General features: G+C 34.7%; 1 protein-coding gene across 4 annotated transcripts in view; it reads left to right on the top strand.

Annotated features, from left to right (window-relative positions):
• LOC149785356 (fatty acyl-CoA reductase 1-like) overlaps nucleotides 1–26,135 on the top strand; it is a 54,788-nt gene extending 28,653 nt beyond the window's left edge. For all 4 annotated transcript variants that reach the window (XM_089979267.1, XM_089979269.1, XM_089979268.1 and 1 more), the window contains 8 exons: nucleotides 1,680–1,786; nucleotides 6,647–6,824; nucleotides 9,629–9,673; nucleotides 14,430–14,698; nucleotides 15,194–15,283; nucleotides 15,906–16,035; nucleotides 20,852–20,979; nucleotides 22,282–26,135. In XM_089979267.1, the coding sequence (XP_089835393.1) occupies nucleotides 1,680–1,786; nucleotides 6,647–6,824; nucleotides 9,629–9,673; nucleotides 14,430–14,698; nucleotides 15,194–15,283; nucleotides 15,906–16,035; nucleotides 20,852–20,979; nucleotides 22,282–22,438 (1,104 nt within the window). In that variant the 3' untranslated portion in view covers nucleotides 22,439–26,135. The remainder of the gene's footprint in view (nucleotides 1–1,679; nucleotides 1,787–6,646; nucleotides 6,825–9,628; nucleotides 9,674–14,429; nucleotides 14,699–15,193; nucleotides 15,284–15,905; nucleotides 16,036–20,851; nucleotides 20,980–22,281) is intronic.
• Nucleotides 26,136–27,880: the final 1,745 nt, after the last annotated feature.

Genomic DNA, 27,880 nt, shown 5'->3' with positions numbered 1-27,880 from the left:
CCTGTTCTTTTTTGTTATTCTGTGATACCCATACAGTATCATATAGCTTTTACATACTTGACATTTTTCAAGTAATCATTCTCACTCTCATTATGATTACAAAATCATGTTTGAAAACAGTGGAGAAATTGGATATCGATGAATGTTAAGTGCAAGCTAAATTTAGTGATAGTCGATTTGGGTAAAGCATCTGTTACTAAAACTTTACTGCAAGACAACAGAATTCGTGTTTGAATGCAGAGAAAAAAACAAGCAAAAAAGGAGAACTCAGATCCTCTCAAGTAAACTCATAATCGTTAAAATCGTTTCTTTAAAGATAGTATGGCCAGAAGTCTGACCAATTATGACCACGTTGTGATGTTTATATAACATCTCCACCCCAACAATGTCCACTGTGTCAATCCATGCAAGAAATGTGTTAATGAAATAAAAATTTCTTTATTTAAATATGAAACCAGTCATTAATTTGACAAAAATACACATTTCAAAGTATTATATGTACAAATTAAATTTGCAAGAAATCAGTGTCCTAAAATTATTGTAAAATTCTTTTGATCAATTTCATACTGTACCTATTAATCACATTAGAACATAAAGGAGAAAAAATACATTCCATACAAATTGATGAATTTTACATTTAAATAGATATAATGAAAGAATCTTTTGTTATATCAATATAATTACATAGTGAAGTAGACATATTGTATATTGTCAGTCACTGCCACTTGGGACAGTACATTGTATCCACTTCACTTTGGGAAATATTTCTTTATGTCTGCTTTTTTTTAAAAAAATGTATATGTATCCACATGTTAACACATGCTTGTCTATTTAATAACTTTATAACAGCTGGAGGCATTTTCATGATGGTGTTTCAAGTACCATAGCAAGGCTCCCTGCCTCAAGGTCATGGCAAGGGAAAAAGTAAATCTGTGCTGCATATCCTTGTGTGAAGTTTTGAACTGAACACATTTTACTGAAAATTTAGCCCAGTATGTATATCATATATAGATGGCGTGTTACATACCATAGCCATCCCCTCAGGTTAAAGGTGAAGGTCACATCAGTAGAAAATGCAACTCGGCCTTGTACCCTAGTCTAGAGTATAACTTCTGAAACACTGAACATATTTTAATGAAATTGTAACTAGTTATTTGTCTTAATCAGGCATCGGGTGTCATGGCATACCAGTGCCCCTCTGCATCAGGTTGAAGGTCATGGCAAGGAAAAGTATACATTTGTGACCTCAGTCCATGTACATTTTTAACTTTCAAACTAGTGAAGACATTTTTATGAAACTTCAGCCTTTTTACTTGACAGAGTTTCATGCATTCAGTGATTCCCCCTGCCTTGATGTCAAGGTCACACCTTTGTAAGTCACTGGCTTGTTTGATTATATAGGGTCTTGTCAACCCCAACAGATATTTAGATGAAACTGTACACAGCTTTACAACTTATTGTACAATAGACAAGGCAATGTAAATCAAAGGTAAGTATCATTAGCTTTGTTAAAGGAAGCAAGATGGCATTTGTTATATTATTCTTATATTGCTTCACCATAATGCAGTATACATGGAATAAATGAATCAGAAAAAGGTTGACATGTATTGTTTTTTAATTGAATCTGCTTGTATCTTATTTATTCACAGATCTTTATGAAGTGAAAATTTGCCTTTCAGGTGTTCGTACATGTATCAACAGCCTACGCTAACTGTGACAGGCGATTTATTGAGGAGGTTGTTTATCCCCCATCTCTTGAACCTCAGAAACTGATAGATGCCTTAGAGTAAGTGATTCTGTTCACTTTTGTCTGCATTTTTAAAATTAATTGATATAACTAGATACTGTTCCGTTCCAGCTAAATTGACCTCTTCTGGAGTTAAAAAGGCTGTTTTCCAACTTTAGGACAGAACATCAGTGGAAATATTATTGAGAATAAGAGGGGAAATATTATCTTTCTGGACTTAAACATATTTTATATGTTTTCTTTGCAAGAAAAGCAAAAGAACCAGACCAAGACAGTGACAAACATAGTTTGCAGTAGATGTGTTTATGAATTGCTATAACTGAACAAATACTAGGTTACCTCTGTATATCGGTTTGGTAAATTATCTACTAGTGGGCAAATTTTTGATGTTGTTTTACCTGTTTGCATAACAAATAAAAACAAATATATTTAAAAGGTGATACTCTTCAGTTTTGTTTAGATAGTTTGGATGAAGACAAAAGGAGTTTTTAAGATTAGAAGATTGGCTACTTTTGTGACAAATATCAACTTCCTAACTTTTTATAAAAAGTGATACTATAAAATACCTTTTTTTATGGGGCCTTGAGTAGCCGAGTGGTCTAAAGCGCTCTCCGTTACCATTTTCTATAGATAGTTTGGAAGAAGACAGAGTGTCTAGGATAAGAAGATTAGCTACTTTTGTGAAAAATTTCAGCTTCCTAATTTTTTATAAAACAATACTTTAAAATATACCCATTTAATTTCCATACAAATTTGAATTTGATGGAACAAATTGTTTCTGTGCAACAGAATTGTAAAGATTGAATTAGCAACTAAAATGATTTCTCCTAGAGTGCATCACCACTTATCTGCAGTGGAAACTATCTTGCGGTGTTTTTAGTGGACTGGTCAAGTCAGTTATAATTTACTAAAAATTGGTTTTGTCTGAGACTAACATACATGTACCAGTCCGCAGTTGAGAATATGGCCCTTAACAACTTCTTACTTAAATTGAATTAACGACGTTTTCGCCCAACAAGGGCGTGTACGTCGGTTTTATTCCTGCACTGCAGGATATTTAATTACTCCTGGGGGAATGAATAAGTGCCTCATCCCCCAGTCATTTATGTGTTCAAAGAACACCCTTTAATTCAGCTGTCAGGTTGTAGGACTATTATTTAAAGTCCCTAACGACCTGAATGAAGGGCTATCATGAGTCGGAATAAACCCAACCCGTACTCATGTTAAGTAATGAATTTCAGTCTGTTGTTATCTGTGCCAGGTGTCTACCAAAGCAGTATGTGTTGCCAATAGCGATTGGTCACCACTATGATGTTACATCAAGACACCTGGCTTTAGATGGGTGGAAATTGTTCCACATCTCTGTCCATATACGAATGTCCGAGATAGGCAGGAGACAAGGAACTTGGCAAGCAGGCCACAGATGTTGTGTACGCCCAAAAAAGCCAGCTCGTACTTATTTCAAATCTAGTCCAGTTTTACTAATGGACGACTAAAATATGCCAATAATATGTAAGCCACCTGTGCAATCAACCAAATCCAACGACGTAATACATTTCCTGTAAATAATAAAATAGTTTGAACTTTTTTTCCACTGAATTAAATTAATACCAATCAGTTTAAGTCTAAATGACTCACTTTTTTTTATTTAATATCATGCATTAAAATGTTCCAGTCTGCTATGTCACATTTTGACGATGGTATCGAAATGATCAAATTAGGTTCAAAAATAGAGATAATATCTAAAGCAGTTTCCAGCCAGATGGAAACTGCATGACTCCATACAGCAATTTGTTAGGTAGCTCAATCTTTTCAATATTGAGTGATCCTGGGGTTCTCAGAAGTAGCACCTGATTTACAGCACTGCTATTGCTCGGGTAGCGCTCACCAGTTATTATGCACTTTTGAGAGAGTGACATGTAAGGTGAAGTTGTTTGCATTTAAACATGCACAATGGAGAGAATGTTGGCATACCTCTATGCTACATTAATGTAATGCGGATGATATTTCTTTGGATATTGTACTTTTGGAAATTGTACATAATTTAATCGCACTGCTAACTAAAATGACTGCTCCCTTGTGCTAAAAAATCAGCCTGAATTAGTCTAAAGTACACTATCCATAGCAGCTATTAAAATAGGGAAAATGAATTTTGCCAGATTAGACAATACCAGCTTCAGAAAGTGCAATGAATGAATTACCAAATCTATAAAATGTAAGTAAAGTTATTGGCTCTTTTTTATACAATTTACCTCTGAAGTTCTGGAAGTGAAAATGACCAAGTGGAGTAAGCACTTTTTTGAAAGGTACACATCTGGAGTAAGGCCATGCTGTATACTATATAACCCATATTATACCCATCAATCATACACCAAAATAAAGGGAATTAAAGGTTCCTTGAATTATACCTAAGATATACAAGGTCTTTTTTAAATAGCCAGTATAATCAGTGAGGAAAGCCAGGGAAATTCTTTATCTTTAAAATTCTGACCCTATGCAAAATGCGAAACTGTAGAGCGCCACCTCAGTCCCAATAAATTGGCGGTCCCACTATTGAAAGGGTCTCCAAACTGTGACCGGACTGCTGCTTCCCAGCTGGTAGTAATGGCTTGAATACTTGAAGTGTAAGGTCTTCCTTTTACATCTGCAGTACATTTCACTATTATTCAGTAGTGGAGACCGTTGTCATGTAGGTATTATCGGCCATCTTTCTTTGTTCTTCCACAATTCAGCAGGTCCATGCGTCCGCTCGTATAGCATGATATTTCATGCACCTAATGCAACTCGACAAAGTACCAGCTGAGGCTCTGAAAAAAAAGACCCCTAAATGGCACCACAAGAAACTAGATTCCATCCATCCCCAAGGAGTAGCTTTCCAGTGAAGTAATTAGGCAATACTCATTGCTGTCCCAGGCAAAGAACTTAGTCCATGTATGGCTCGTGGCTCATCATTTCTCCATTCTTTGTGGTTAGTTCGTAGCCACTACGTGGACGCTCAGAAGTAGAGCTGTACGATGTTCATCGGTCGACGTATTCTTGTGGAATGATGAATAATTAACAACTTCATCTATACACATGGTAATGTTGCATTTGTAACCAGCACAGCTTAAGAGTTGTTTAACATATTCTTATGTGATTTGGTTTGAATATTGTATTGTAGACTTCAAGGTGTATTTTATGGATTTTGTCTTTTCAACTACATTTTTGGATGGAGTTGTGTCTATTGAATCAAGAACTGAACACTCTGGTAGCCTAAGTGGTCAGAGCGTCTGCCTTGGATGCAAGAGATTTTGTGTTTGAAACCCGGCCAAGTCATACGAAAGACTTATAAAACTGGTATTAGCAGCTGCCTTGCGTGGCACTCAGCGTTAAGAGGTTGGTGTTAGGACTAGTTGGCCTAGTGTCAGGATAATGTGACTGGGTGGAACATGATGCCACATGTCTGCAGCATGATGCCCAGAGTGCTAGACATTGCTATAAACTGACACACTGCATCCATTTTAGCGATATGACTGATTTTGAAAAAAAACTACATTAAAAATCAAAATCACACACATGCACACACATGCAATACAAGAACCATTCAGTATATTCTGAAGCAGTTTAGTATGGATATTGTCTTGTAAACTTGTTGTGCTTTTTATAGATTTTATTTTGTCAACTTAGTTCTGGATAGAGTTATTCTCCTTGTCAAGCAAATTATGGTCTTCATGTAGAAACTTGGAACATTACTTGCAATCAATTAAACATACTCAAATTGAATCTTGTAGAAATATTGTCTCTTGGACTTAGATGTGCCATTTGTAGTTTTGTCTTGTCAACACCATTTTGGACGGAGTTATGGCCTTTGCCAATCTTTACATGCAGTGTTGATTGTATTCAACATAGCTCAAGAAATATTCAATATATTCTGATGCATTTTGATGTGAATATTGTTTCATTGACCTAGTTTTAGAGCAAATTTAGATCACACAATTGTATTTATTGTAGTTTCTTTAATTTAGTGATCCACAACATACAGATTTGATCAGCTGAGTTTTTTTATACACTTAAGACCTGCCTGTTGGGTTAATGATTTGTATATTGTGTTTGTGTTTGAATGTAAGGATCAAATGAGACAAAAGAAGAAAGGTCATCTTCTCCCAAAACATTGTATTTTACATGTAGTTTAGCATTTTCTGCCTCTACTTAAGTTAATGCATAATTGATAAAATCAGTTATTGGCTTTAAGTACTTTAAAAAAGCAAAGAAATTCCACAAACTTTTAAAAGACTGGAAAAATCTACAAGACTACCAAATTTGACACAAATTCACAAACTTGGTGAATCTGCAATTTGCAGAAAAATGTAGAGGTGTTTTAACCCACAGTCAGTACACACACACACACACACACACATGCAAAATATCTCGTTCTTTCTCCTTCCCAATTTTTTTAATCTTTGTCTTCTATCAATATTTACACAGGCATCTTTCTTTTCCGTACTGTATCTTTAGCCTTTATCTTTCTCTATTCCTTATGTATCTGTATGAAAATATATACATGTACATACAGACCTTGAGATGAATTGCAAGCAGTCTGGAGGAAACCATCAACATTCTGTCTTGTTTTCTTGGCATTCACTTTTATCTGACAAATTTAATAGTTGTGTTGGATAATGAGACTGGGTGTATAAAATGAGCTATTGTGTAAAATTTAACTCAAACTTCAAAAGCCTGCATATTACAATCTCTGTTACACTAACTTTCAAATCTGCAGATACTGTTTAAGTTTATCTCCAATATTTCGAAAAATTTAGACTTGTATTAACCAGCCTTCTAACCCTTATAAGAATATAACAGCTTGTTATTATGGTGTTGATAAAACATTGGTGTACAGTGTACCATTTCATACTTTTGCAGGTGGATGGATGATGACATGATCAACACCATAACACCACGGTTAATAGGAAACAAACCAAACACTTACACATACACTAAACAATTAGCAGAGCACCTGCTGATACAGGAGGGATCAAATCTGCCTCTAGCCATTGTAAGGCCATCTATTGTTGGAGCTGCCTGGAAAGAACCCATCCCTGTAAGTTCTGCTGAGTTAGATGAGTTTTGTCACATGTTGAGTTCATTCAGAAAAATAATACATTTTATTGTAACCTTCCATTTTTAAGGAAAACTTTAAGATATCATGAATATGCTTTGTGTGTGCAAAATGTTACACAACTCTTTCTGTCTCCATCAAAATAGAGACTTAAAAACTAGAGACATTGGTCGGGGTTTGTTTGTGTTTTTATGCACAATCTGAAAATGTAGATCCACATTTTGGGATGGGAATAGGGGTAGTAGAGATGGAACTAGAGAAACAGAAAGTTTAGAAAAGTAGTGAATGATAATGGCATGACATTATTCACTTTAGCCTTCTGTTTGTGACAGCATAGTCTGCTGGTGCCTCTCCTACCACTATATTGGAGGTGATAACTAGGCCAACACTACTTCCCATGTCAACTCTTTCCATCTCCTGTTGCGGGTCTGTCACTTCACCATCAGAACAATGTCATTAGCAAAGTCCAGATCTGGTAGCAGTTCTTCATATATACATGCGAAGCTTATCTCCTGCCCATCCTTTGCAGACCTGAGCATCCGTTTAATGACAATGCCAGTTTGTGATCCTTAACCATCTTGACAGATCTCCTTCAGCATGAACACAACCCTCACACCTTAAAGATTTCAATGATGGCTGAATGCCATAAAGCCTCAGGAACTTTCTTATAATGGCTCATTGGACAGAGTCTTTGGCTTTCTCCTTCAGGAACAGCAGCTTCAGAATATACTGCAACTTTTTTTAAAATTCTTTGCAGCACAAATATTTGGTCATAACATAATGGCTTGTTGGAAAAAGTCCACAGCTTTCTCAGAGTCAATGAAGTTCAGGAACAGCAGCTTCAGAAACTCTTGCAACATTTTAATGATTCTCTGCTGCATCAAGATCTGGTTAGAGCAGGAGTGCCTGGGCTTGAAACGAGCTTGATTATCTCTTTGATGGCAGTCAGTGGCAGCTTTGATGCATTCCTTCAATCAGTGTGCATTGACCATGCTAGGAATAGAGATGAAGGTGATGCCACATCGGTTGGTTGCAGTCTTTTAGTAAACCCTCTTTGGAAAGCAGAACAATGAATGATACCCCTTGTCCAGTCATTAACTGCCTAACATGAATTACAACTGGAGTGAGCTGACTGGTCAGTGTCCATTGACCTGCCTTCAGCATCTCAGCAGTGGTGTTGTTAGTGCCACTTGCCTTTTCATTCTTCAGCTTGCAACAAAACTGTTTTAATCATGAGAAAAAATGATTAAACTCCAAGTGGTTACCTCACTTGACTTTGATGGCTTCAGTAAGAATTATTTCACTATAAAATGCTTATGAAAGGTAATTGCTTAAATATTTTTTATCAAAATGTTTGATGATTCTTTTTTATCAATTGTCTGTTAAGTGATGTACCAGAAGAATAGACTACGACATTTAAGATTCAGATTACAAGCTTTCTGAGGGATATTGGTCTTTGCTTTTGAATCATGGTTATCTGTATTTCACAGTTTATGTTCATCTCTTTAATCCTGTTAAACATAACCCATATTTCCTTAACTGTCCAGTCCATCAGTATTGTCAGTACTTTCTTTACAAGCTAGAGGACACATTGTATTTTACATATCTTTCTGCTTATGAGATAAAATTATTTGGAATATTTTGTTTTAAATCTTTTTGTGTGTGTTTTAAAACCTGTCTTGTAATAATTTTGTAATGAAATACTACATTGCACCCTTTTTTTAATACTCTCCTTGAAATCCCTAAAAGTGACAAGCATTGTAAGTGATGGAACCAAATAGTTATGGAGTTTCCAGTAAAAGCTGTCTACTGACAGTGCATGAACACACTTTAACACATTAACCCCTGGAGGTTTTTGCCATTTTTGCCTGAAAATCGAGTAGGAAACACACTTTGAAAGCTATTTCTGAATAGACTCTAAAACACCAAATCCCTGGTCATCTTTCAATAACATACTGCCTAGTTGTGTTAGAAACATCATTTTTTGTTGGCTATTTGACTCACGCATGAGCAGAAGGGTAAAAGTTGGACTTGTTTTTGTGGGGTTTTTTTTGCTAAACGGAGCCATTATTTTCGTATGGAGACCACTCTTTATTCCAAATGCCCATCTTATCCTACTTTTTGCAAAGGCTCATCTGTCTGCTTGCAGTTTATACCAGTTTGCCTTAGATTTGAGACCAAAAAGTCTAAAATCCAGACACAAAATGGGATTCCGACCACAGGCAAATTTTGCGTTAAAAAAAGTCGGGTCCAAAAAAAGAGGTTTTTCTATCTGTATTTTGTAGTGCAACTAGATATTCCAGATTATTTGGTATTATTTTAGTGCTATATCTGTCTACCTTTCTATAATACCATCCACGTTAGTGTATCATGCATGACCATGACACTACAGAGCTCGGCAGTAGGCTACTATCTCCTGCCCCGTAAAGTCGTTGCTAAGGGTTAATGTGTTAATGGAGCATTTATAATGGGATATCACATTATCATCAGTTCTCATAAACCAAGAACTAAAATGAAGTGAAATAAAGGAAGCTGCTATGACAAATCAAATTTTGAACAATTTTATGGAACCCATGACCATATATGTGTCGTAAGAAAGGGCAGCTGTATACAGAGGGACTTTATAGTCATGAATCACTGTATTCATACTTGAATCATAATTCACGTTTACTGCCTTGATGACAAGTGTTAAAAAATGTTATTATTTGGTAAAAATTACCATAAATGTTTATTCTGATGTGAATTATATATTTATATAAATTGAATTTCATTTGGGGTTTTTTCAGGGATGGATTGACAACTATAATGGACCAAGTGGTCTATATATTGCTGTAAGTACAAGTTTTCTTTGAGCACTATACACATTTTATATGTTGGCAAGGACAAGATTCTTATGAGTACTATACATGTTTTACATGTTGGCAAGGACAAGATTTCAGTCATCCATGTACATGTTTTATATGTAGGCATGGACAAGATTCCTATGAGTACTGTACATGTTTTACATACTGGCAAGGACAAGATTTTTGTGATCACTGTACATATTTTATATATTGGCATGGACAAGATTCCTGAGTGAAATACATGTTTTATAGGGGCCCCAAGTGTCTGAGTGGTTTAAAGCACTCTACATTACGGATCTCTGACATCTCACCTATGTCTGCGTGGGTTCAAGTCTCAGATTCGGCCAATGTGCGTATGTGAGAAAGCTTGCCAGTATCTTCTCATGGGTCGGTGGTTTTTCCCCGGGTTTTTCCTTCGTTCTTATCCACCATTAATACTGGCCGCCATGTATTGCCTATTGTGTGCTGAAAAATGGTGTTAAACCCCTACAACAACAACTTGTTTATATATTGGCAAGGACAAGATTTTTATGAGCACTATGCATGTTTTACATATTGGCAAGGACAAGATTCCTATGAGCACTATGCATGTTTTACATATTGGCAAGGACAAGATTCCTTTGAACACTATACAGGCTTTATAAATTGGGAAAGATAAGAGATAAATTAACTGCCTTGTCTTGTATTTGTCAAAAGAATTGGATCGGCATTAGTTGAGGTTTTATTGATATAGACAATATCATTGACTTGCACAGTGATTAAAACATGTCTTACAGTGTTATGTTTCTGTCCTCGTTTGCATCAAAAATTACTCAAAATGAATTGAAATTTTTTTATAGAATACAGTATTAGTTTTCATTCAGTTTAAGTCAGTTGACTTGCTATTAGACTGCCTGAATCAGACAGATTGGGAAATAAATTTTCTTTTTATTTGATCTTGGTGCTAAAGTCTGTATCATTACCTTAAAAGGAATTTGTAGAATTAAAGTAACCTCAGCTAGATCAATGATTAAAATCCCATGGCAAGAGTGAAAAGTATATAAAGAATGAAATATCAACAATAGGAATGAATTTGGAATCCGTTTTACTTTAAATTGAAGGAAAAAAATAAAGGAATATGAAACTCTAGTAAAAGAGATTGATGTAGATGTGATGACTCTACCTTAAGGTCCGCTGATTATAATGTCTTCTCCTAGGCATAGTTTAATTAAAAAAATATCCCAGAGTTGTGTTTTCATGATGAAATATTTTATTCTAAAATTTTGTCTATTCTGCATACCATAATCAACATTTTGCCTAAGTTATATACAGCTAATTATTATGCTTGAAAATTACATTTATTATCTTGAAGAGCACTTGAATTTCCCTAATACATAACTTTGTGAACCATGTACTCCCTTCATAGTCTGATTATGTCCCCTCTCTGCAGTGCTCGAAAATCCCTAAAACTCGTGATTCATAAAACTCCCCAAAAAGAACCTGTTCTCAACAATATCAGAGATATTTCATAAAGTAGTTACAACTGCATCGTACATATTACTATAATGAAGATGAAAGTAATCATAAACTGGTTAATTTCCTTCAAAATCACCTGCCATGAAATTTTTTATATACATTTGTAAAAACAGCTTTGAGAAACTTGGCAGTCATCTATAAATGAACATAGTAGTCTAATGGGCAAGAATAAATGTGTTTCTGCACTAGAATTGTCCATTTATGGGTACAGCATAAGCTCCTGCATTCTTGATACCATTATAATAGTTATGGGGAGAGAAAAACCTGGAGATAAAATATGGATGTCTCTTCAATTAAAAATTTCACCCCATGGCCAGTCATATGAAACTGCTTAGTGCTGCATTAAAATGTGCTGTTGGTTCTGCATGAAACTGGTGCCAATCTGACCTCCAACAAAGCTGTCTTGGTTGTCTTCTTAAAAATCTTATTATTGCTCCTGAATGGATAGTCATATTAGCATAGGAGGTTTGTTGAAATACTTGTTCTAAATTGAAAAGATACTCTTCTGTCCTCCACTTAGACACAACCTAGAGTTGACATAAAATACGTTTTTGATCCTAAGTGAAAATGGTGCTAGTTTGACCTCCAACATAGTTGCTATAGTACCTATCTTAAAAGTTTTGTCATCGCTACTCCTGAATGAATGGTTATTATTAACATTGGCTTTTCACTGAAACACTTCTTACAATATGTAATCCTAACTGAAAATGATTTGACTTCTAACATGGCCATCACAGTGTCCACAGACCTGCCAACTCCTATGATTTTGTTTTAAGTCTTACGAAAATTACCCTTAAAATACGGACTTACGGCATACAAGAAAAATCTACACAAAAATGGTAGTTGCAAAAAAATCCGGATAAGCAGTTCATCTGTGTTTGATATGGATCCAGGTTTCATATAAGGATTAGTGAAATAAGTCAGGGAACCAGACTAATTTTACAGCAGCACCCCAGATGCTTTAAACTGCACCTGTTTGTTCATGCAGAGCGTCTGTATTATCAAACTGTTGATTATAGTCAGCAGTCTATATTGATTTCAGGATTAAATGTCATGACTTGAGTTTTTATCTGTAATGGCTTACACACATGATAAGACAGATAATGGTTCCTTTTATCAGGCCTAGTTTGTGGATTTATCAGGAGACTATCATAGACAGGTGCCAGTTCTCTGATCATAACTTGGGCTTGTGAATGCAACAAGTCAAGAAAATAATACCTGTGGATTTTAACTAAACTTGTCTTGTGGCAATATCTGGACATTTGCCTGAAATGCATTTAGCAAATCAATAGCATTATTTTCAAGGTCAAAGGTCAAGACCAATTTTTTAAAAACACTTTTGAATTTGTAAACTGCAAGATGTATAAAAAAGATATTCTTTTATCTAATTCGATAAGTTGGATTTTCTCAAAACTATCTCGAATGGTTTCAGTACTTGACAGGTAAAATGAATAAAACAAGGGAAGAATGGACTTCTTGTGAATTCTTCCTAGTTCTTTTCTGCAAGAAGAGCATCAGTCCCTTTGAAGGACACTACATATGACCTTAAAAACTTGAACAGCAATAAAGGATACAAGATAAAACGAAATGTCTATGTTGTTCATCATTGTCTCCCTTAGTTTTGAGCTGTGTTAATCGCAAAACACGTATCTTTTAAGTTTGTTCATGGAATCAGAAGAGCAAGATTCATTCTGAAAGTGTGGCCGAGTGGTCTAAAGCGCTGTCCATTAAGGAACACAGCCATCTCACCTCTGTCTGCATGGGTTTGAGTCTCGGATTCAGCCAATGTGGGTATGTGAGAAAGCTTGCCAGTAGCTTCTCGTGGGTCAGTGGTTCTCTCCGGGGTTTTCCCGGGTTCTACCTCCACCATTAATACTGGCCGCCATGTATAGCCTATCGTGTGCTGAAAAATGGCGTTAAACCCTACAACAACAACAACAACAACATTCTGAAAGTCAATTTCAACTAGGTCTATTATCTTTTGAAAGAATTTTTTTTCTCTCATGAATTAAGAATGATAACTGCAAACCATGACAACACAACAGTTAAGATATAATCAGACATTGCTGCAAGTAATTGTGGGTAAATTTCTGTAAGGCATTGTTGGTAATGACAGAACCAGGAATCCATGCTGTCTGCATAAATTAACTCCACTTGTAGTGTATATGTTTTTTATTGGTGTAGCTGTGAATAATTTCAAAGTTATGAAGTAAGGAATAGTCATCAGGGCAGCAGGGTGAGACCCAGGAGCCAGAGCTTGTGGCATAAACGGTGGCGTTTTCATGCCAAGAAAGTGTACATATTTTATTACGTTTTTAAGTAACAAAAATTAATTACTTGTGTTTTGTCAAAAATAAAACAATTGTATTTCCTTCATTGTTCAATAACAAATGAACAAAATTTCAAGCTCAGGCAGCCAAATGCACACGATATTTGTTTATCCCTTAAGTTACATAGCACAATCACAAGAAAATTTATGCAGTTTACAAAAACAACTACAAACATGAAGCAAAAGAATTTGCCATGTTTTAATCTCATGTATGTATGTATGCATGCATGCATGTTAATGTATGTTGTTGTAGGGTTTAATGCCATTTTTCAGCACAAGATAGGCTATACGTGGCAGCCAGTATAAATGGTGGTGGAAGAACCTGGGAAACCCTGGAAAGAACCACTGACCCAAGAGAAGCTACTGGCAAGCTTTCTCACATGCCCACATTGGCTGAATCCACGCAGACAGGTGAGATGGCTTTGATCTGTAATTGTGAGCACTTTAGACCAGTCGGCCACTCAGGGCCCCCATGTATGTATGTAATATATATATATATATATATATATATATATATATATATATATATATATATATATATATATATATACATACATACATACATACATACATACATACATATATATATATATATATATATATATATATATATATATATATATATATATATATATATATATATATATATATATATATCTGGTCATATTAAAAAAGGTAAGAAACACCAACATTAGTAGACAATGTAGCAATTTAGTGTCTCAGACTTTTCTTTCTGCTTCAAAGTTCAATACATGTGTAAATTTTTATTCACATGCTAATAAGTGTCAGTTACTCAGGTCAGCAATGAACTTTTGTTTGTCTTAATTTACACCTGTAAGTTACTATATCAAGGTAACTGTAAAAAGTATATGTATTTCATTTTAAATCTAATCTTTGCAGGCAGGAAAAGGAATCTTGAGGTCAATGAAATGTGACTTCCGAGGAGTGGCCGATATAATTCCCGTTGACATCCCGGTCAACATGCTTATAACTGTAGCATGGTACACTGCTCTGACAAAACCCAGCAGTTGTCTCATCTATCACAGTACGACTGGCTCTGTCAATCCTTTCACTTGGGGAGAAATGGAGGATGTTGTGATGAACACATTTAAGAAAATTCCTCTTGATGCCTGTTTCAGGCGGCCGAAAGTTGCAATCACAAATAATGGGTTAGTTTGAAATTATACGTGTGTTTCAATGCCTAAATTGTTGCAGCACATTTCATTTTCTCAGTTAAAATTTAAAAATTTCTCCGTGCTTGCTCATAATGCTGTTGTTATGAAAGTGTCTGATGTTCCTGTTTGGCTGGTTTCAAGAGTTTGAATAAAGTTTCAGAGTTCAGTAATTTTTGTGAGTAATGTAAGTTGAAAAATCATGGGGAGATAACAACTAGACTGTTTTGTACATATCTTCTATACCATACTTTTGCTATCACACAGATTTAGATATATTAGCCATTGCCTACCGAATCAGGTGATCACTTTCTCAAATGGCATTTGAATGACAGGGAAGTTGGTGAGAGGCTTATTCATTAGTATAACATGAGGTTGGTATGCTGCATCTAGTGTGAATTATTTTTATCAAGCTTTTTACAAAAATGTTACAATTGTTAAAAATTTTATTTCTTTTCATAACAAGATATGAAAGTCTTAATTTTCTTGTAGCTTGCTCCATGACTTCTGGGTGATGATGTCCCATATGATTCCAGCTTACATTGCAGACTTTGGCTATTACATGGTTGGAAAAAAACCAAGGTAAACATTCTGAGATACATTTCCAAAACCAATCAAGAAAAAACATGTTTAATTAAAAAAAACAAAAACAACTAAATGTGTGCATCTTTTATTTTCATCAATATGAGAGCAGCACTGTTATGCTTCATATGAGACAATACTGATATATTTTTGATGACTACTGTAAATTTGCTGTGTGGGCTTTTTGTTTCCGAATATTGAGATCATCTTAACAATAGTTGTACAAAAGAAAAAGATGACTCCAAGCCTTTTCTTTATGACTTTGATATTAGGAGTTGATGGTCTTCAACATGTATAAATTTTAATGAATAAATTTGATGAATTTTTACATATTTTAAGTTATTTAGCACCAAAAAATGAACATGAATCAATAATTATTTTTTAATTTTAATTGCTCAGATCTTTAGCTATGTAAAAATATCAGCTTTTTAAAACATGAAATATTTCAAGAGTCGTCATCCTTAGCATTTTGAAAGTGAGATAACATTAGGGTTTCATAATTGTATGGTGTACGGAAGTACGCTCTCTGCAGACTGCTTGTATTTTTTATATGGTATATATTTGAAGGCGTTTTATTCAGTATATGATATAAGATTTATGAGTAGTGATTTTTGTTATTCAGAATGGTGAAAATCTACAATCGCCTCCATAGAGCCATAGGGACACTTAGTTTCTTCACCATGCACTCCTGGGAGTGGACATATAGTAACCTGGACATGCTGACCAGCCAACTCCCTCCAGAAGATAGGAAGGTACAAACTTTGAATAGACATATACAATACCACCCTGTATGTTGAATACCTTTTAGAATTAATACATAAAACACGTGGGAATTTTATGAATCAGTTCAAGTTATAATAGATATATACAGTACCACCCTGTATGTTGAACACCTTGTGGACTGAATACATAAAACACGTGGGTATTTTATGAATCAGAGTTATAATAGACATATACAATACCATCCTGTATGTTGAACACCTTGTGGACTGAATACATAAAACATGTGGGAGTTTTATGAATCAGTTCAAGTTATAATAGACATATACAATACCACCCTGTATATTGAACACCTTGTGGACTGAATACATAAAACATGGGAGTTTTATGAATCAGTTCAGGTTATAATAGACATATACAATACCACCCTGTATGTTGAATACCTTGTGGACTGAATAAATAAAACACATGGGAGTTTTATGAATCAGTTTAAGTTATAATAGACATATACAATACCACCCTGTATGTTGAACACCTTGTGGACTGAATACATAAAACATGGGAGTTTTATGAATCAAAGTTATAATAGACATATACAATACCACCCTGTATGTTGAACACCTTGTGGACTGGATACATAAAACATGGGAGTTTTATGAATCAGTTCAAGTTATAATAGACATATACAATACTACCCTGTATGTTGAATACCTTGTGGACTGAATACATAAAACATGTGGGAGTTTTATGAATCAGTTCAAGTTAGAATAGACTATATATATAGAGTACCACACTGTATGTTGAACACACTGTGGGCTGAATACACAAAACACATTGGAGTTTTATAAATCAGTTCAAGTTATAATAAGACATATACAGTACCACCCTGTATGTTGAACACCTTGTGGACTGAATACATAAAACACAAGGGAGTTTTATGAATTAGTTCAAGTTATAATAGACATATACAATACCACCCTGTATGTTGAAGACATTGTGGGCTGAATACACAAAACATATGGGAGTTTTATGAATCAGTTCAAGTTATACCAAATTTGCATGATCAGGAGAAATTTTTAAAAAAATAATCTGAGTAAATCAGCCCACAACAAACTCGACTAATGTTTTTGTTTAGCACAAATGGCAATTAAATCCTGGCTCCTCTAAATGATATAATTTGAGCTGAGTGCACCAGCTTCAGAACTATTCTTTGTACTTTTGTTTACCACCAACTGGGTGTGGTAATGCCACATGACCAAAAAGGTTATTGTACCAGCAGTATATAAACCCCACACTGGTGAGCCATGTTGGACTTTTGAATCTAAATATGCCTTAGAGCATTGTGCATTTCTTGGAGTCTACCACCTTGTATGGCTTTCATCTCATTCCCATGCTGCATGGTGATGAAATAACAGGTCATGTATGTATTTTTGAGCACAACCATATTGGAAGAGAGAATAAACGTCCAAAGTTGAGAATTTTGCAGAGGGAGCTTATACTTTGATATGTCCATAACACTTGTTGGGAACACTGTTTACGGCATCAACAATGTGCTAATTTGTGCATTTTAAGTCACTGATGATGTCTGCTAGTTGTTATGACTCAAAAGACTAAAATATATAACAGAAAGAAAGTGAAGACAACAATTTAATTAAAGTATCAAACAATTTATATCCCTACATTACAAAATGAAACTTCAGAAGACACTTAAATCATTGTGAATTAAGTCCAAGAATTTTAAAAGTCCTGACATATATCTGAAATAATGAATGCTTTGAAAATATAGAATGTTCCAGAAGAATTTCAATAGCCTTGAATGTCCTGATGTACCACAGTGATGCAGTCCAACTTGTTTTTCAGTGAGTTCCCATTAGCCCTAAAGTAGTGTGTACAAATCCAAAACATCAGTGAGCATTTTAGTAATTTCAGTGAATATTTTAAATAATTTCTTGCAAATTGTATCTGTAAATTTTTTTTATTAAAACTGAAAAATTCTGCATTCAATATTATCATTGTTCGATTTTAATATTTTTCAAAAAAATTAACAATAAAAGTTGCAGGTGACAAAAGGGAATGTAACTCACAGATTTACAGAATTATTTGGAGCATTTAAAAGACAATTTGCAACATCACTCCTGTTGTCCAAAAGAAATGGACTAGCCCATGTCAATATGGCAGTTGCCTTAGTGAAGAACCTCCCATTTGGATTGAAATGCAAAGGAGATGACCATGTTAGAAAAACCCTGTTATAAATTGATGAATAAAATGACGAAGTTTTGTCAATTTTTATAACCATGATGCCTTTGACTTTTTAAATTGGTAGCGGAGTACTAACTGCTGGGAGAGTGAATAAATACTAACCTAATGATGGGAAAACAGAAAACAATGAAAGTACACCAAGTATGAAATCCAACCTAATTGGTTTACAACTGAAATCTTAGATGCCATGAAGACTTGAGACCACTTCAGGGCTATTGGAAACCGTGCACAGTGTAAAGTATGGAGAAATAAAATATCAAGAATGATGTTTAAAAAATGTATAAAAAAATATTATCAATCAATGCTTGAAGACAAAAACAGCAAGTCAAATACTGTTTTGAAAGTTTTCAATGAACTCATTGGAGGAACACACAAAGATCAGACCAGTAAAGTTCATGCACTTCTGGTAAATGACACCATTGTCACTGATGAGACTGATATTGCAAATGTTTTCAGTAATTTTTTCCATCATTACCACAAAATTAAAGGAACAAGTGATAGAAAACAACTTTATTCAACTGAAAAAGTTTTGGCAAACTGAAAATTTTTGATGAAAGCACAATCAGATGTGAGAACACAGCTTGTTTATATAAATGATGTTCTGTCCAACAAAGGTCAATTTAAGGTCCATTACTATTTATATTATTAATTATTGACCTACCGCTTTTTTTTAATGTAGATTTTTAAAAACTTTTTTGACTTTCAGATTTTTGGACACAAATCTCATAAACATGATCAGGCAAAAATCAATTATGGTAGGCAACGGAAATTTGGTATGTTTATTTGTATTAGCTTGTTGATAAGCTGATTAGATTTCAGACTATTACAGCAACATTTCCATTTCTGTACACATTTGTTTAACGTTTCAGTGTTTTACTTTTTTGGACACAAACCTTGTTAGCAGAATTTAGCAAAAACCATTAAGATGGAGAGAAGTAAAATTTTGGCATGCATGTTTGTAGGCACATGATATCTTCATTAGATTTGTATGCCATTATAGCACTTTTAAACACTTGTCAGATTTTTTAGTCATTTGTTTGGTCTTCAGTATTTTACAGATGCATGGGGGTGTGTGTTTAAAACTTTAGCTTCTGTCCTCTCGTTTGGATGTATTTCATGCTTGTCCTAATTTTTTTCTGTTAAATTGCATCTATGAGTAAGAACCCCACATTAAAACTGCCTTCCCTGAGACCCAGGTATGTTTTACTGGAACAGCCTTAATGATGCATCTGTTTTAGTATATAATCAGATATCTAATTCAGGTTGGAACTTGCATGTTAAGAAAGTCTCAGAATAGAAGCAGTGTTTTAATATTAAAATTTATTTATTCCGTTTAGAAAGAGAACCTTGAAAATAAAAACAGTTTTATCGAGTAAAAGGATGCAAAAGACCTGAAATTTTTTGTTTTAAAAAGCATTGGAACCCTGTGCTTTCCTTGTCCATTTGCAGCAAACTTTACACTTGTAGTGAAATGATAACAAAGCTGATCAGACATAGGAAGCACAATGGGCCTACCTGACAGGCTTTCTTTAATCCTACACATGTCACAGTAAAATCCATTAAACATAATTTAACTAAAGATGACTCAGGAAACAATTTTCCACATTTGTTGCCATTGACAGGACTTTGTTCATAATTACTGAAATGTTTTCATTCTTAATTTAGCTCATTTGGCCATAAGTTAGCTTATGGCATGGCTGATTCCCAGTAAGATATGGCCACTGGTCCTACAAATAGTCAGAACTTTTTGAATGACTGTTTCTCTAAAACTGAACAGAATTTTATTAAATTTGACAGAAAGTATTATGGCAAGAAAGAACTTTCAGGTTGTGCAGATTATGTCAGTCCATCTTCAAATATAGCCACACTGACTTTTTTACAGAACACTGTTGACCAAACTTAATAAAAAACCAAGGCATTTGGACCTTTAATATTTGAACAAATGATGGCCTCCATTAATAAAAAAATTTAAAAGTGTTAAATGACTATTCATCCAAAACCACTGATTAGAACTTGACCAAACTTGACAGAAATTATTCTTGCTTGGAAACCTTTCAAATTCTTACAAATGATGATGATATGGCATCAAATATGGGCACTGTTACTAAAATTAACTCAACTTTTAAACAGCTTCTTGACAAAAACAGATCAACAGAATTTGACATTTAACAGCAAACATATAGGACTTTCAGATATATACAGCTGAATAGAGAGCAAATGATGAAAATCCAGTATCATATAGTCACTGTTGATAAAAATAACCAATAATTTAGTGACTTTTTCTGAAAAAGTGCTTAACAGAATTTGACAAAACTTTACAGAAAGCATATGCGAATAAAGGGTTTTCAAATTTGTACAAATGATGTGAATCCAACACTATTTATTAATAACAAGCAAGCATTTTATTTAAATCATTTTATTTAAATCCTTGTGCTGATGAATGCTATTTGGATGCCTTGTCAAACCCACCCAGTTATCTTTCAAGCAGTGGTAAAATTGAAATGGCTGTTTTATACCTAACCATCCATCCATCTATGCTTTTTGCATCAAGGCCATCAGATTATTCATCCTTTTCTTCTTTCTATTTAGACTTTCTACTTTGACCCCCGTCCTCTCCACTGGCCTACCTACATTGAAAACTACTGCATCGGCACGAAGAAATTCCTGCTGAATGAAGACCTGTCTGAGTTACCAGCAGCAAGGGCACACATCCGAAAGTAAGCCTTTCATTTCTGTTTTTCTGGGAAGCAAAATTTATTCTCCTCGGTTTTTTAACATTTTTTTATACAGTATTGAGTATTTATATGTTTTATGTGTGATGTCACTATGGTAAGAATCTAATAATTACCTTACTTTTTCTCTGTTTTGTTGTAGGCTTTTTTTTTTTACATATTTGTCTATTTCTCAAGGCTCTTTTTCAAGACTAAGCTACTATTATATGTAGATTCATGTGCTAATGAAAACTACTGTGGAACCCTGGTATAACACATTTCAAGAATAAGCAACTATTATATATAGATTCATGTGCTAATGAAAACTACAGTGGAACCCTGATATAACACATTTCAAGAATAATTATATGTAGATTCATGAAAACTACAGTGGAACCCTGATGTAACACATTTCAAGAATAATTATATGTAGATTCATGAAAACTACAGTGGAACCCTGGTATAAAATCTGAAAATTAGATGCTTCAATTTTAGTTGAGTTTGACGTAGATAACTAAGTGCCCCACTATTCTCTCTTTCTTTCTCTCTCACACTGAAACTTGAGAATTTATGCTTGCTTGAGATAGTAAATCATGCCCACTTTATTAACATTCTGCCCACTCGATGATGATAATTAGATATGACTCCACATGAAAGCATGTTGTCCAGCGCTATTCTGCATATGAAGCATTTTCCTAATCCTCTCCATCCCCCACTCTGATTAAAAAAATTATCAAAAATTGTGAGCTGTACTGTTACCTGTTGATGTGCCTTTTAAAGGTTCATTTATTTTATGTCTATTATTTGACAGAGTTACAGCTCTTTATCAGTTTGAAATTTACCACTGCATCAGATCCTTGTAAGCAGTATAACTCAGGGACCATTCAAAATATTCTAATGTAGTTTACAATGTTTCATGGACCTAGATACACTTTTTATGGGTTTGGTCATATCTACTTCATTGTAAAAAAAATTATTGCTCTTGACAGTTCAGTTTATTATGTCACACAGATGACGCTTGCATCTAGCATAGCTCAAGAACCATTTAACATATTCTGAAGCAATTTGGTATAAACATTATCTCATAAACTTACATTTGCAAATCTTGTGTTTAGTCTCAGTCATATTGGACAGAGTCAATACCTTTTTTAATGTTTTGTTTCAGTGTGCAGCCATGCATGACTTTGTCATTCTTTCTAGTTATTTCTTTAAAACCCTTTTGTTTAGAAGCCATTTAATGTGATTTTCAGTGACAGACCTGAATTAATTGATGTATTCTAATGGATTTTTTTCTTCTTTTCATTTTAGATTGCGCAATATTAGGTACACCTTCAACACAGTTCTTGCAATAGTTCTTTGGAGAACATTGATTGCCAGGTCACAAATTGCACGGAACTTGTGGTACCTCATTTTGGGACTTGTTATGAAATTCGTGAAATTCTTCCACATCACCAGCACGATTTGATAAGACATCATTTCTCCACCATTGTTATGGTTACCAGCTCAAATTATAATTGAGTATATCTCATTTCTGCAATATTCAGGATGATGTTGTTAATGAGAAGTTTTTGAAAGTCCTTGACATTGTTGACTTAAGTTACCATGGTTTTGGTAAAGTACCATGGAAATAATTGTCGTGAAAAGTGCCATAGATGGTGCAGTTTGAACAACATAATAGTTCATTGTTTTAAAGGACACTTCTGATTGATGCATTTATTTGAATAAAATGAAACTATTGTACCCTGAAATTTGAGAAAACAGACCTGCTTATAGCAAAACTTTTCTACACCATGAAATGTTGAGTTTTCAGTGAGTCATGTTTAAAATCTGCCATAATGAATGGACAGATGGCAGTGTTTTATTTAGGAGAATATGAAACCAAGAAGTTATTGGTAACGAAATCAATATTTGGAAAATGAATTGATCCATGTTTTTAAAATACATACATGGTGCTGATATATGTTAAAATTCATGTCATGATCAAAATAGTTATTAAGTACTATTTTATATGCCCATGCTAATATGGAATGTATTGTTATATTGTCAATCCATCTGTTACATAGTTCATTTTTTTGTTAAAATCCATTACACAATCATGCTAATTATTAAGTACTAATGTCTTTATATGCCTGATGGAGCACATGTTTTGATGTTGTCCATTCATCTGTTACCTATTTCTTTTCTGCACAGATACTCAAGTTATCCACCATCTACTTCTACAAAATTTTAAAGTAGCTCACATTTGGAACGCAAGAAGAAACCCATACATTTCAGGTAAAAGATTTCAGTAGTCACGATCACAGGGGTTGAAAGAAATGATGTTTTCCACACAGTAACTTGGCTAGATACCCTGACTAAACTTTGTAAATAAATTGCATTTGAAATCAGAGACACCTATCGACTTTGGGGTCAAAAGGTCAATGCTATAGTGACTTGAAGTAGGAAATGGTGTCATCACAATATCTTGAATTCTTTATTTCCTACTTTGACCAAACATTGCAGATAGCTTCCATCTGAGAATAGCAAGATACCATTTCATTTTGGGGTGAAGGTTTTAAGGTCAAGGTTATGTGGACTGAAAGTAGGAAAAGAGATTTCCATAAAACTGCTTAAGTTGCATACAGCATACCTCAACTAAACTTGTAGGTTGCGTTTGAGGCAAAAAGGAGAACACCTGTTGATTTTAGACCTAAAAAGTCAAGGGTCATGATTAATGGGAATGCAAGAAGGAAGTAAATTTTTTCTGGATGGCTTGCATTTGAGACAGATAATCACCTATTGATATTGGAGTTAATAAAACATGCTCACAGACTGAAAGAAGAAGAATGTTTTCCACAGAATACTTGACATGACTGGTGTATATTGTGCCATTTATGTTTTTTTTATCATTCAGAGTTGACAGATTGTATCATAAAGTTTTACATGGGGAAGTGATGTTACTTACTGTTACCAATGTTATATTCCATTGCTTTATCTTATGAATGAGTTAGTGCTTATGTTTTGTTTTCATTCATAGTTAACAGTTTGCAAAGTTTTCATTGTTGTAAACAGCAAACATGACATTTTATGAACCTTCTCTGCAGGAAATCTGGAAATGGTTGTTGAATATTAACTAATAAACATGGCAAACATTTTTATGTATGAAATGTAAAATCATTTAATTACAAAACCAAATAATAAATTGGTCAGTTGGTTATTAGTGAAATTTTTTTCCCATCTGCCCTCCCCTAATTTCATGTCTTATCAAAATTTCAATGCTTAAATTCAAAACATTGATCAAAGAAAGGATAAACTTTTGGAAGATAATTTTAAATGAGTGAATTTGGATAACGAAGTGATAGTAGAATAAATATTGAACCACAATTGACAATATGATGCTAGAAATTCATGCAAATGTCACATGGCATGTTTGTTACAAAGTATAATTTGTCATGCAGACCTTGTAACGTGATCCCATAACATTTAGAAGAAATTATCATGTACAATAATCCTATTGTTTTTACATTTACGAATCATATGCAGATATTCTAAAATTTAATTGGCTAGCCAGTAGATTTCTTTGCCATTACAATTTATTTTTTCATATAAATTTCAAGACTTCAATGCCTTGATGAAGACATGGAGGTGCAGCATTGGATGTTATTTGTTGCCTTGATATACATTGTCATGTGATACTATATGATATATTGTATTCATACTGGTATATAATGTTTGCACCATATTGTACTGAATTATATCATTTTATGATTAAACATTTTATCATATTGATAATTATTTTGTTTCCTGTGAGGTTAGAATTATATGTGATTTAAATTTGTATCTCGCTAGTCAGTTTTTTTGATTCCACGTGTAAGCTGTAGTTTAATAAAATATTTTTCTTAATTTGGCATTAAATAATTTGTATGTGTTTTATCTGAATTCTTAGTTGCTGTACATTCATTTTTTCTTGTGTATGAAGCAAGAACATAAGCTATTGACCAGATATATTGGACCAAGACGAATTTATATCTGATGACATCAGGCCAAGTGAGTTCATGGTATGGTACTGCATTTGTCATACCATTTTTAATTTTAAATTTTTTCTTCAAAACCACTCCTGTATTTTGGCTAAATTTCACAGGTAGCAGTAAGGCATTTAAGGTCTTTACAAATTTTCAAAATTATGCCAAACCTCCCTTAAATATGGCCAACCTGGGCTTGACAAATTTTTGCCAAGTTGGGCGAATTCTTAAACAGCCTACATGCCTGACCTATTGATTATTTATGGAGGGTTAAAAATATAAAGGAACTATACAGAACACAACTTACTGATACACGATTAATTAATAATAGTCTTTGTTATTTTGATGTAAATGTAACCAACTTGAGTAGAATTACTTATTCCCCCCCCCCATGTCCACAATAGTGTCTAATGAACATAAACTACAAACCTAAAATACAGTTGTATTTTATTAGAAATTATTGCAAAAATAATGCAAGTAAAAAAAGAATTAACAAAATGTGATTACAGAATAAAATTCTAAAATTATTAAATGTTTTAGAATAAATTTATGAGAGAACAGTTGGTAATCTTTAGCAAAATCAATCCACATGTATTTATCTATTTTGGCAGAAACTTGTTTATTTGCTTATTCCTGTTTTGTTCTCTATTTCTAACTTGTCTATCTTTTCCCTTTTTCTGCCCTCCTTCATCCTTCTCTTTGATGACAAAAACTCGTATATAAAAAAGACAATTAAATTACATTTTTTCATGTGTAATTAGTCATACATAATGCCACGAAATAAGGTTACTCAGGGTTTGACTGAATAATAGTCATTTTCATGGTATTGTTGACAAATCTGACAGGATTCATCCTTTATTTAAATATGTAGGCAAACCTGTCAATAGTGGCCACTCTTAGGAAAAGACCAAACTGGCTGTTGCACATTTTCACCTTTCAGAATTGGTTTTTGAACAGCCACCAACCACTGAATATTATTATTATTATTATTATTATTATTATTATTATTGTCTTATCAAGATTGTTTAATGTGCATTATTCATCAAAATCATAGCAGATACATATTTGTTCTTTACTCTCAAATTTATTTCCCATGCAAGATTATTCTATCATGCTCACTTTAATTATCCTACAAATTAAATCATTGCTGACTTAAAATAACTGTGCTTCTTAGTTTGTTTTTTGCACCATGACAAAACAGTAATTTCACTGTTGATTGACAGTTTGCATACAACCATCAAACAGAATTGATTCTCTGGTCAGACAGCATGTATAAATTAAAATTGGAAACAACTGTTCATGCTTTAAAATCAGTATCGGGATTAGCCATTAGCCAGTTGCTCAACTTGTCAAGATCAAAAGACTGTTAGCTTATGTCAGAAGCCTGTGATGATTAGGGAATTTTAAAAAGTCATATATGGATATTTTACTGACCTATGAACCGAAACAGTGTCAGCCATTTTAGAAGTTTTAAGTGTTGAATTTCCCTTGACCCTAATGAAAAGGGATGTAACTCTTACTTCTAAAATTGAACTTTTCTTCATCAGTTTTAATCCACATGCAAATAGATGAAGATATCAAACTATACCTGTCATACTGGCATAAAAAGGCAACTTCCAACCATAGATTTAGATATGCTCCATTGACTGCTACTGTTGGTAAGGAAGCAACTCAAAAATGACTGCAGAAAGCAGAAGATTATTACACAAAGGCATCATCATCATCATCATTGGCGACTCAGTCTTGAAAGACCATGCGAATAGCGCCCTTGGGGTGTTGTCTGTCTCTGTTGGCATCGTCTGCTGTGGCTGTGCAGGCCTATACGTGAGTGACAGTCCCTATTGCAGTTGGTGCAGACATACTGGGAAGTCTGCGTTACTGTGGTTGCTGCTGCGTTCTTCTTTCTCTTATGTTTCTCTGCCGCCAACTGGCCTCTCCTCGCATCAGCGACTAATATGCCATTGTTTACCATCAGTCTCCAGGTGCCTTGGTCCTTGGCCAGCTCTTCCCAGCCATTGGGTGAAATGTTGCATGCCTTCATGTCCCTCTTGCACACATCTTTGAAACAGAGTGAGGGGCATCCGGCTCTTCTCATGCCAGTGGCCAGCTGTCCATATAGGATGTCCTTTGGCAGCCTTCCATCCTCCATGCGTTGGACGTGACCCAGCCATCGAAGGCGGTGTTTAATCAGCAGGGAGTACATGCTGGGGGTACTTGCACGCTGCAGGATCTCGCTGTGTGGAACACGGTCTTGCCAGCTGATTTTCAGGATGTGTTTTAGGCACCATATATGGAAGGAGTTGAGCCGGCGTTCTTGCCTCATGTAGGTACTCCAGGTCTCACTTCCATATAGAAGGGTGCTGAGAACGCAGGCCTGGTAGACTCGGACCTTGGTGTGCTCTGTCAGCATGTTGTTTTCCCACACCCTCTTCGTTAATCGAGCCATGATGGTGTTTGCCTTTCCAAGCCTTCTGTCCAGCTCATTATCAATCGAGAGAGTGTTGCTGATGGTTGACCCTAGGTAGGTAAAGTTGTTGACTGCTTCCAGGGTGACACCGTTGATTTTGATTGATGGGGCAATGGTGGTATCTTGCACACTGACATTTGTTTTTTCCAAGCTGATGGTGAGACCAAACTGCATGCAGGCAACAGCAAAACGGTCTCCCAGTCTCTGGAGGGCTTCCTCGGTGTGGGCCACAAGAGCTGCATCATCTGCAAAAAGCATCTCCCTGATGAGCACAGCTCTCACTTTGGTCTTTGAGCGCAGTCGTGCCAGGTTGAACAGCCTCCCGTCGGACCAGGTGTGTAGATATATGCCATCCGTGGACATGTTGAAGGCGTAGGACAGGAGCAGGGAGAAGAAGATCCCAAAAAGTGTTGGTGCCAGCACGCAGCCCTGCTTCACA

Source organism: Sinohyriopsis cumingii, chromosome 13, assembly GCF_028554795.1.
Source record: "Sinohyriopsis cumingii isolate HCF-2022 chromosome 13, ASM2855479v2, whole genome shotgun sequence".
Lineage (NCBI taxonomy): Eukaryota > Metazoa > Mollusca > Bivalvia > Unionida > Unionidae > Sinohyriopsis > Sinohyriopsis cumingii.
The sequence above is the reverse complement of the archived record's forward strand: the minus strand, read 5'-3'. Positions and strand labels throughout refer to the sequence as shown.